Here is a 12,603-nt window from a genome sequence, read left to right on the forward strand (position 1 = left end):
CTCGAGTCCGGGCTCTCGCAGGCCATATACTCGGTCTTTGACACATTTCCAATATGCATTTCATTCATGGAGAATGGTTACGTAACGCAAATGCTGCAGCTAGAATGTATCGGAAAAGATACCAAAAAGCTGAACGTCAACCCGATTATCGTGTATTTCGATTTTTCTCTCTTCAACAAAGAAGTAATCCAGCAAGTGTCGTACCATTTCGGAATCCAGATTAAATGCGCCAACTTTTAAAGTTACTTGCAAAAACAGTGTAGTACATTTTTTTTATAGTACAGTCGGTTAAAGTTGGGTGTAGTAAATATTTTGAATTTAATGTTTGGCAAAAACACCACATTTTATTGAAAACTGATGCAGGTATGTTTAAATCTTAAACTGTTATTCGCAGAAGGGTTACTCATGATTACATTACAGAAAAAAAAATGAAGAAAGAGTAATATTTGTAGTCCTGGGACTTGAAAAACCATCACAGGGTGTCGGTTTTTTGGATATTTTTTAAAATCAAAATTATATGAAAAATACATGACAAAGATTTTTTTTTATATTTTTCGCATAACTGTCACGACTTGGTCTATCGCCTGGTTTCGTTTTATCGTTGACTTCTGGGACACCCTGTATATATATAAAATCGAAAGGTCACTCACTCATCACGAAATCTCAGAAACTACATGTGCTAGGAATCTGAAATTTTGCATAGGAGGTATTTGTATTTGTGCTCGCTAAGACGGGAATTTGCAATATTCGATATCTAAGGGGTTGTTTTTGGGGTTCAAAGTTTGTATGAAACTTCGTTACTACAAATGAATGGACGTCACTTATAGGACGTAGGTACTCATGGAGACAGAAATTAATATTAACGTAGTTCACGCAGGCGAAGCCGCGGGCGGGCCGCTAGTTATACATAAAGGTTATTTCGCGTTGCAACCAAAGATTTATTATACATCTTACTTTAACATAATAAATGTGAAAGTTTGTGAGGATGTTTGTTCCACATTCACGCAAAAACTGCTAAACGAATTTAGATAAAACTTTGCAGTGATATAGCTTATATAGAATAACACATAGGTTACAATTTATGTAAAGATTTTGTATAATTTTTCTATAATATAACAATAAGCGGGCGAAGCTACGTTTCGTTTCCTAGATAAGCACATTTGTAAAATATTTAAACAAAGAATTAAAAAAAGACGTTAGACGAGTATTGAACTCGTAACTCACCGCACTTATACATGTAAGTAATTTATGAAAACAACTAATCATATACATATTCAAATATTGTAAAAACAAATGTTGCGTATCGCGTAACTCAACGTTTCACTTTATGTGACCAAATCGGAGAAACCAAAATATTTTGAAATTAAAAAAAAATACAAAAATTTCCCTGTGCTAAAAAGAAGACTCATATTATAAGTTTATCCACTATGCGCTAGCAATATATTTAAAGAAAAAAAAATAACTACAAAGTATAATTGACACTCGCTCATAGCAGGATAGGCAGAGAGAATTAAGTTTTAAGACACTCCATTCCCATTAAGACACATTCCCCACTTTCCGCCGAATTCTCTTACGATTCGCCACTTGATATTTCATATCAAATGGCGAATCTCCACGCAGCGCATCTCATTACCAGAGCGAGGAAATAGTTCATTCCTCCAAGTGGGTATCGAACCCACAACCTACACGCCACGACTGGCCTCACAATTAAAATTGCATATAAGAATTATAAACAATTAAGGGCAGCTGGACTTGAACCTGCATCTATTAAAAGCTAAAGGCTGGCAAAAGCCTATCGCTGTTTAGCTTACCTTATTCACTGAATACCGACAAATATTTTTTTTTCCGGGCTACGTGGTCTCAGATATACAGATATATGAACACGCAGGCACGTCAAATTTGTAATATTCATCTCTATGCGTCATTTTAAGATTAAAAACAGCGTTATTAACACAAACAAAATATAATACAAAACTAGAGTGATACATCACGAGCAAAAAAAGAAAAGAAAATAGAAAATACTCACTTATAATGTTCAGCAGCGTTTTCAAATTGTCCCAAAAATATGTGTGAATTTCCTAAGTTACTATTGGCACGTCTCTCCGCCGGCCTGTCGCCTACTTCTTGCGCTATCCTTAATCTCTCCGTGTGATACTTGATAGCTCGTGTAAAGTCACCTAGAAGGTAACAAGTGTTGCCGAGATTTCCACACGCCCGGCCCATTGCTTGTCGGTCACCTAAACTACGCATTAATTCGAGATTCTCTCTGAAATGAGGGAAAAAAATCAGAATATCATTGATATTATAGCTAGATGAAGCACATAAATTAGCATGTTTTATATTTAAGATGCACAAAAATGTTAATAACTGTAGCAAAAAATGGCTTAAAGTTCTGAAGTAAAGTGCATACTGGGATGTAAGCTGAGTATCCATATATAGGAATAAAGACAAATGAATTAGCGTCGAGACACTCCATTCTTTGCTGTCGAGTGGAAATAAAAAAAAAATCTCAACGCCTCGCCTTTTCTCGTTACCAGAACGACGTTATAAAAATGTTAAATATTTCATTCCCCCGAGTGGGGAATCGAAGCTACAACGGGCACGTCTAAATCCTGTTTTTAATTTCATTTTATATCGTTACGTATAACTAAAGAATCCATAATTATTTTTGAGGTCTTAAACAAATCTAATCATAACTTGACCATTTTTCTCAAACTCCTTTCGAGACTCCATAAAATGAAGTATTGAAAAGTTCCCCAACAATTAGTGGTATTCAACAACCTGAGGGATTTGACGGTACGTTGTTATTTCAGTTAGTGACCCATGAGCCAATTACAAAACCAGGAGATGAAAAATAGTACGCAATTCAAATTAATTTAAGCATCTCTATGCTAACGATAGATAATAAGTACGAAACCATAAATTGCAAAATAAAAGAAAATCGAGGCTGTCATCGAGGAGTAGCATAAGGGTGTGACTGTGAACGCGTCGGTAGTAGCTTTCATTACCTACTGGCAGGAAACAATATACAGGTTGGAAGAGGCAGCGCTTCTTTAACTGAAACTGCATATAGGGTTAAATATTTCAAACCCAGAATTTAAAAAAATAATCAAGGCACCTCAACGGTTTGGACGTAGGATTTTTTTTTCATTTCACGATTTTTATCCATACCTGTATTTCGTGTCACGCACACATACGTATGCGACATTGCCGCTTTGACAGGTAAGTGTGTGCGTGCTTATGTTATACTTTACAAATGGCGTTTTATTTTAAAACGATAATTTTATTATTTATTTTGTTTGAAAAAAAAACTTTTTCATTTTTGAGAATTATTTTTTTTCCGAATTATATTAGGCTTTTATAGAGTAGTTAAAACTGTGGTTTCATTTAAAGTGGCGCTGACAATTCCACCCTGTATATTTGCATGTCCTCGCTCTGATAACGAGGCAAAGTTCCAGACAAATGATAATTTCTTACCCTGGGCATGGACCACGTTGCCCAGGTAGCACAAGGCGCAACCTTCACTTAGACAATCGCCCAGAGAACGAGAATTCTCCAAATGCCTTTTTCCCACCACCATAGCAATGAGATTGGCGTTTAACTATGCTTCGATAACTTCAGCTTATAATTTAGTTTTAGGTGATATTTCCAATAAATAAATACATGAGAAAATGAAAAGACTAAAACACTTACTCATAATAAGCAACAGCCTGCATCAGGCTCTCTCTAACATCTTGCGGGAAATGGCCCGGATCGTTTTGCCCCACTCTACCCATCTGCTTCCCCTGGGCATGGAACACGTTACCCAGGTTGTACAAGGCACGACCTTCACTGAGGCGGTCACCTAAAGAACGAGAGATCTCCAAATGTCGTTTACAGCATTGTACCGCCTCGTTGAACTTCCCCATCACTTTTAGTGTGTTACCCAAATTGCCTGACGCTTTCGCCTCGCCCAGCTTATCGTTCATTGTTCTGAAAATACAAATTAATACAAATTAATATGTTTTTGTATAATAAAATGTTTTTAGTTCTCAAATATATTAGTCTAAAGATTGTACCTGTTTCAACTTATTGAACGGACATGAACTTACGTCATGTTAGAATGCATTCAGCATTCTAACATGACGCAGGTTCATGACGAACTTTTGGACCTCCCCTCGTTTCTATTAGTACAAAAACAAGTAGTTTCCGAAATTGTATTAAACTACCAAAATAAGACGGATATTTATGCATTATTCTCTGGTAACCAGACAAACCGCGGCGTTGAGTTCTCCCACACAATATGCAATATCTCGAACATGGGTCTTAACACAGGGTTCCTTCTGCCTACCCTGCTATATGCGGATACAGCGTGAAACAAAAAACTATAATCAATTCCTTACCTAGCCAAAGTAAGATCAAGTTTATGGTACTGCATAGCCTTATTGTAGTCGCCCAGGTAGAAATACGCGTTGCCAAGTTGGCTGTAGATCGCGCTGAGTGTTCTCAGGTCGTCCGTACCAGCTTGTATGGCCGCTTGGAAGAAGGCCACGCCGGCCCTGCAGTCCCCTGCCTTGCACAACCTTTCCCCTTCCAGAGCCAGTTCTAAGCACATGGAACCGCCATCGCAACTCTGCAATTTTAGGAATATAGGCTAAAAATTATATATTTTATTATTTTAATATAGATATAACGACGTTCAATGGATGTTCGATTTTTTTGACATTTTATGTATTTATAGTACAGGTGACTCTATTTTGTTTAAAGCCAAGCGGTAAAATTACTTATGCTTTGCAATTCCATACACTAAAAAAAAAAAAAGAAATTTATCAGTTATATTATTTATCAATAATTCATACAGAATTTAAAATTACTGGATTAACAACAAGTAATACAATTCACATTAAAATTTTGCGATTTTATCAAATGTGGATAACAATAGCAGACACAGGACAACATTTCTTCATATTTAATCTTCTACTCTTAAGGGGTATCTTAGTGTGTAGCAGAGGCGTAGTGAGGGGGGCAAGGGGGAACATCATGCCTTGGGCAATAGTCCCAAAGGGGCGCCGAATGGTCCGCAAAACTATTGAAATATATGTATTTAATCAAATACATAATATGCATTTGATTTAATTATGTAAGTGCTAATCATTTAAAGCTAAGCTTGAGCCTAAGACTTTATTCATTTGAGGGGGGGCGCTTTAAGAGCATTTTGCCCCAGGTGGGAGTTAAGCTCGCCAAGCAAGCAAAGCTAAGCACTGGTGAGTAATGACGTACTTTTAAATTAACTAATGGAATCTTCTAGAACTCTTATAGGGTCTATGGATTCGAAGCCATTTTATAAGTAATACTACCAATAAGCATATATACATAGGCCATGCCGATGAGGTATAAGTGTTACGTCATTAAAATATAGTATTTGATATTTACTTTTTGTAATATTTTGTCTGTCAATCTGTTTTATAGTTTCCGCACGTTACAGAAATAGCAAGATCTGTAGCGGAACTTAACGCCGGGCTTAGCCGGGAATAGTATGTTCAAAGGTTTTCAATTTACATGGATTTTTAAATGGGATTTGAAACCATTATATCATGTAAGAATAAAACCAATATTACATTATACAGAGTAGTGATTTCTTACTACATACGTACATACAAAGATAATTTGATGAATCATAATGTATTGACAATTTCCATGTAAAATATTTATTAAGCATTTAACTAATAAATTATTGACTTATGTTCAGTGTAGAGAATATTTGAATTGAAATTTTTATACAATTTAACAAAATACTAAAATTTAATAAAAAATTAAAGTCAGTTTAATGAGAAAAATTATGGAAATAGAAATTTAAAAAAGTAATTGTTCAAAAAATATATAATTTTGAATATTAATGAATGTTTAATGAAACCTCAACAAATAAAAAAGCTTTTAAAAAATAAGTATCTATTACTATATGAAGTAAAATACTATATAAGATCATGCAAATTTGAAAATGACACTAAATTCTTATAGATTTTCGGCCTACATTTCTCACCTACTGTGCAGGAATACATACTTGTTGAAATACCTTATCCTGCTGGAAGTCGAGGATTGTAGTCTAGTAAAATATTTACATTGCATTATTTATTTGTATTAGATATACATTTTAGCCAGTCGTGGCGCAGGGCACAAACGTCTGACTGTAAACGTGACTTTTGTGGGATTCGATTCTCGCTCGGAGGAATGATATATTTCATATGCCTATGCCTTGAAAATTCGGCGGGATACACGGTGAAGCCGATAATATAAAAATTAAAAAAGATATACATTTATATGTATGAAACTTTTGTTACAGTCTACAGAGTGACTGACAAACAACACACAAGCCACAAACATAACTAGTGTTCTTAGACAGTTGAAATGTAGGGAGGTTAGGTAGTGTAAAAGAGCACTAAGAGAGGATTTCTCGAAAAGTCAAAACAAAACAAACTAGTGTAATATATGGTTTAAAAGAAGTTTTAATTAAGTATTACTTAAATAACTTTTTATTTAAGAATTTTCTTTCTACAATAATTCATCCCCCAAGTTAGAATAGAACCTAATTCCATGTCAGTTTACAGGATACATGTATTTATAGTCATATAATTAAAAATGTCATACAAAGTGAATGGTTTTCAGAATTTATTTCTGTACATTCATATTAACCTTGGTAAGAGCTGTACTAATTTCAACTTGCAAGTAAAGTTCAAGAGGTGAAGGCCAAGAGGTATTTCACAGAAAGCACTTTTATCTTTAAAAAGGTACATCATTATGTTTTCATAGTATAAAAACTTGAGTATAAAATTTTAATAATTAATAATGTTAAATATTGTGTATTATAAAAATAATATACATATTAGAAATAGTATTACTAATATCAATAGCCTATTGAATGACTGTACATGTCATTGAATGACTCTACAATTGTAGGTGCAATTTTTTTTCAGACATTTTTAAGAAGAAGAAGAGCTAGTGAACTAGCTCTTGTAAGAACTGCTTACTTTTCATTTAGCTCAAAAATGTTAAATGTCATTTTTGTGCGGAGGATAGTGTTTTAACACTAGTAACTCTCTGCCTCCTACACTATAAGTTAAAAATGGGTCTAATCAAAACAAAATATTAACTAATTACAATAGTAGTATATACTTAGAAGTTATGCAAGCGTTATACCCAATAGAATTATAAGTGATTATAATTAATTCATTGTTACATATACTGTTATTTAACTTCACACATTATGAAATGTAGTGCACTTACGAATTAAACTAAGTTTTACCTGTGGCTTTGCCCTCTAGATCAAATGGAAATAATTAAGTTGTTGGTGACACTTTCTAAGGCCCATATTTATATACCACTCTTAACTCTGAGATTCATCTTAGAGATACTGTTTTCATTCATAAATTATAATCTGTGAATGAATATGGTGTCTCATGATTGCTCTCAAGATCAACTTTAGAATTGAGAGTGATTTATAAATATGTCCTTAGGGATGTATGTGTTCTAGGTAATTTTCACTGCAGGTACAGTATTTTACATCAAAACAATACTGTGATGTAATATAGCCTGTCTCAATAAACAAAAAAATCAACACAATTCTTTTTTTTCAGTTTGAGTCAATAATTCCTGAGACTAGGCATCCAACCAAAAATACATCCTCTGACACCTCTTCTGCTTTATAATATTAGTATATCTATACTATCTAGTATAGATATGCAGTGAACAGTGAAGTAAACTGTAACACTCATATTTGACTTCAAAAACCACCAGGAAATTATCTTTATATTATTATTAATGCAAATCTCTTTTATAGCAAAAAAGGGAATTTACATAGTTAATTATTCACTTTTAGTGTCATGACGATTTCCCAAATATTGTGATCTTTATATTTATTTTATATTTTTTCTAACAATATTAAATGTATGTAATATATGTTCATATGTATATATGAATTTCAAATTACATAAGAGATTGGAAAAGTAATTAGCTCGGTAAATAAATGATTGTTGCCAATAATATTCAATTAAGACTTGTTTAAAATTATAATTTTAAATTGAGACAAATCTACATTCTTGTTTGTTTTACAAATTGATGATGAATTGATCAATAATTAATTGAATATAAATTCAGGTTCTTAAAATATATATTATTAAATGACAGAAATTTGTCAAAAAAAGTGCATTATTTATAGAGATGGATACACAAATTTTATTAAAAACCATAACATACACTTAAGACTGTTGTACATAAAATTAAAATGTAGATAAAATAAGTTTAAATAGCAATGTTCCTTTGTTTTTTACTTACTTTAACAAAAAAGTTTTTGCTAGTTTGTTTACAAAGTATAACAGTAGTGAACTGATAAATTAAATATCTTTTGACCCACTTATCCCAATTTACTTGATAAGAGTTCATTAATGAATTTATAGGTATACCAGCAAGCGAATAAAATGCGCAGACAAGTATCGCCTTCCGTATTAGGGTTCCTATGTGTGACTCATAATTACGTCCTGTATATCAAAAATGAGGCCAAATAATGTTAGGACGACAACCAAATCAAATTAGCACCATGTGTTTAAACTTTTATTAACGTACAAAGTAAACAATACGAGTTATATGTATTTATCAGTAAGTACACACCTGGGCATCAGTAGATAGGTTTTCAGCGCTCGCGCTCACCGACATTTTACTTTAAATAACGGATTTTTAAATGAAACACAAAGAAAATAAAAAAAATAAAATCTCTAGGAGATTCGTCAGATTCGCATAATTGTTGTTTGTATATTTTATTTTTGTTATAGGCGTACACGGTCAAACTTTGAACTCGGTAAAGAACACTGCGGTGAACACAGACAATACAATTCATAGTATATAACACTCAGGGCTTGAAATAACGTTAAAAAGTTGGTATCGTTACGCCTGGTATCGATACTTGATAAATAGCGTTACCATATTTACTTTTATATTTAGATCATGAAGTATCGGTAAAATGGTATCGTTATAAGTTAGTTTTGTTACCGTCGCTCTCGTCTAATAGCAACAGTACCTATATATTCATAGATACATCGTTGGTTTAACAATCGTTAAGCATTTAATTTTTAAAACTTAAATTTATAAGTTTAATAAAATTCAGGCATTGCGTGTTGAGTGGCAAAACTCAACGCCGCGCTTTGCCTCGACACCAGAGCAATATAAACGTAAAAAATATTTCACTTTCTCAAGTGGGGATCGAGTTAACCTTATTATAACGTAATTATTCCGTTAAGTTACCAAGTATCGCTACCAAATTGTAACGTTTAGGTATCTATACGGAATTAACGTTAATTTAAATGTGAATTGCTAACGTTAACAAGCCCTGGTATATAATGTTCTTTGACATTAATACAGTTAGGCTGGTTTTTGTTTTGAGATTTGTACCAGTATTGCCATGTTGGTGTATATTTGACGATGTTTCTAATAAAAAGTATTATTTTTAAATGTATAATAAATTGTACAGGAATTATTATTTACTTAGTATAAATTTATTTTGAAAAAACAGAAAAATTTTGCGCAACGTAGCTTAGCTCAGCTTTACCCGCTGTATACAGCATGTGGCGGATCTTAATATTTTCGAGAAGTATTTTAATTAATGGCACTTTAATTTACTATGAACTATTAAAATGATTTTTAATTATCTGTGACTCTAATGTGTAATTGGTGTAACTGTAAAGTGTAAACAGAAGAGACCATAACTCAGAGGCGCGGCTGTCTTGTTGCTTACTTTATTTTGATGTCTTTAGATTTTGACTTTTGAGTGAATATTAAGTGTTTCAAATAACCCTTCCTTACTTGTATATGTTTCTTGCTTCCTTAGCAGTTGCGAATTATTTGGATGTTGTTTAATATTAATTTTAATATTCATTGAATTTCTAAAAACGTGATAAATATAGCATGTGATTACTAAGTATTTCTTTTAAATGTGAAACTATTGTGTCAGTATTCGAGTGTACCATCTAAAAATATGTTGTTTTATGACTAGTTGAGTTTATAATATTACTTATGATTTTTGATCGATCGACCGATTGATGATTATGATAGTCTTGTGATTCTAAAAGGTGTGTGACAGCATGTGTGAGTGTGGTGGCGAGAATTGGGGAAGGCCCAAGTCCAACAGTGGACAATCAATGGCTGTAGATGATGATGATGTAAATTTTTTATACCATGTTTAAGTCACCTATGATGCATTATACATTTATACAACATGACATAAAGTTTGTTATTTTTTTAAATGACTAAGAAAATTATTTTACTTTAGTAATGAAAGATGTGTATTTTATTTTATTATCCTAATATGTTGTATAAAACTTTTGCCAGAGAATTTTTTTATATGAAAAAAAATAATATTCACTGTCTAAATAATATTTATGAGAACTGGTGGAGGCTTAGAGAATCTTGCACATAATCTAATTTCTGAGGAATATGCTTAAAAAATCGAGCTGATTGTGGAAGTAAATTAATCAATTATAATATAATCATAAATCAAATCAAATCAAAAATACTTTATTGCACAAAGATACATGAGAAATAAATTTAATCTACAACAAAGAAATCAATAGTTGATAAATCAACTGTATAACAACCCCTAAAAATCAATTAAGTATAAACCAAAGTTGATATAATTTTTATATTTATTCTTTGAGGATTATTAAGTATTAAATAAATGTTGAAAAAAAAAATTTGTGTTTTATTTTACAATTTTTTATATTAAGTTACATGCTACATAACAATATAAGTTATTTTTTTTCTTAAGATACAAAACAATGATTAGTCTCATGCAACAAAAAATATGATTAATTCAGGTAAATAAATACTTTTATCCTTAACAATGTAAGCCTTAAGACTATTTTAAATTATCAGGTACATAATTGTTACTAAACATACATTGACATTATTAGCAATAAAGAAAATTAAAATTACTGAAATAACTTAATTAATTTGTTAATACAAATTAGTTGTTATTTTATTTAACACAGTGAACACAGAATTTACAAGTTTTGCTGTTTTGATTTTGACAGTACCATTGTTTCTTATTTCTCCTTCTGGTAAGTCTAGTTTGATTAATTCAAATGTGGTAATGGTAGTCATATCAACTAAGTTCTTTTGTATTAGCTCATGTGCTAATATTATTGACTCATATTCATTGTTTATATTATTTATAATTCTGAAAATAAAATAAAATGTTATATTGAATTAATATTTTAATGAGGTTCTAATAATAATCTAAAACTGAAAATAAAGACAAGATAATGAAAAAGGAGGTATGATTAAGTTGATACTTATCAAACTTCCATGTAGAGATCATCTACTCGTATACTGAAGTTATAAACATATAAATAAATGTAATTACAATAAGACAGTTTGCCATTTGCCACTCAGTAAACATCTTAAAATATATAACAGACAATGAATAAATGAGGCTGCCATGGCACAGTGGCACAAGTGTGAGCTGAGATGCGACAGTTTGGCTCGATACTCACTTGGGGAAAATGAAACATTTAATATTTCCAATTTTGTCACTGGTTGATCACATGTCACATCACGAAAGACAGAACCAAAATTATTGGCTTTATTCAAATATACTTTTACATAGTCTAATTTATAATGACAGATACAAATATATTATTTTTAAATTTGATACTTGACTACAATAGATGAGGTTTTATATCACGACATTCACCCCTCCTTTTAGTTTACCTCATAATCCTTAAGATATTTAGGTATATTTTTAGGTCTTATGGAACGTTTTAAATTTTTTCAGTTGTCAGGTTGGCAGTGTCTGAACGTTTTTCAGTTATGTGAAATTTTTCGATTTAATTTTCTTCATCAGATGTTTTAGTTTTGAAGTATCACGTTGGTGTGTGGAAATCGGTGCCAGCTGATTAATTGATATTGTAGACTCTCGAAGTCTCGACCGTCTGGATATCTTATGAAAGAATATGACGGATTATTCTGCAATAATTCGGCTTCTTCTACAATTGGGTCATATTTTGTTGACCTGTAATTATTTTTTACTAAGACTGGTCTTGGTTATGCAGCCAATGTATAGATTCCCCCGTAGGAGATCGACGAGGATGATTAAATAATCTTTCATGAGGTGTGGCGTTGGTACTAGTACAAATTAGTGAGCGTACCAAATGCAGAGCTACAGGTAGAGAATGCTCCCAATTAATAATGTTCAAATTTCTGGAGCGAAGATAAAGCTGTATAGCTTTCCAAAGCGTTCCATTAAAACGCTCAACTTGCACATTGCCTTTGGGATTATAAGGAGTCGTCCTGCTCGTAGCGACACCCGAAGAGATAACGAACTTCCTTAATTCTTCGGATATAAACAAAGTTCCTCTATCTGAATGTATAAAAGATGGAAATTTAAAAGTGAAGAACAAATCCTTCAAGTACTTTATGACGGTTAAGTATTGCACTCGTATCCTAACAAGCGTAAGCAAAAGGAAATCTGAAAAATTCGTCGATAATAACGACTAGATATTTGTTGGAGGAGTTGGTAGGTAAAGGACCTTTAAAATCGATGTTCAGTCTTTGAAAAGGCGCCAAGGATTTAATAAGATG

At 32.2% G+C, this 12,603-nt stretch overlaps 1 protein-coding gene across 2 annotated transcripts in view; it reads right to left on the reverse strand.

Moving 5' to 3' along the window:
* The window catches only part of LOC146526788 (uncharacterized), a 35,717-nt gene extending 26,853 nt beyond the window's left edge, over positions 1-8,864 (reverse strand). Inside the window, exons 1-5 of one of the 2 annotated variants that reach the window (XM_085206169.1) lie at positions 8,641-8,864; positions 6,041-6,082; positions 4,383-4,612; positions 3,694-3,972; positions 2,027-2,266 (exon numbers count right to left, since the gene is read on the reverse strand). In XM_085206169.1, coding sequence (XP_085062295.1) covers positions 2,027-2,266; positions 3,694-3,972; positions 4,383-4,612; positions 6,041-6,082; positions 8,641-8,685 — 836 coding nt within the window. In that variant the 5' untranslated portion in view covers positions 8,686-8,864. The remainder of the gene's footprint in view (positions 1-2,026; positions 2,267-3,693; positions 3,973-4,382; positions 4,613-6,040; positions 6,083-8,640) is intronic. The other variant, XM_085206170.1, reaches the window with a different exon arrangement.
* Positions 8,865-12,603: the final 3,739 nt, after the last annotated feature.

This window comes from Heliconius melpomene, chromosome 21 (assembly GCF_056956725.1).
Source record: "Heliconius melpomene rosina isolate 202511_hmr_F chromosome 21, ASM5695672v1, whole genome shotgun sequence".
Classification (NCBI taxonomy): Eukaryota; Metazoa; Arthropoda; class Insecta; order Lepidoptera; family Nymphalidae; genus Heliconius; species Heliconius melpomene.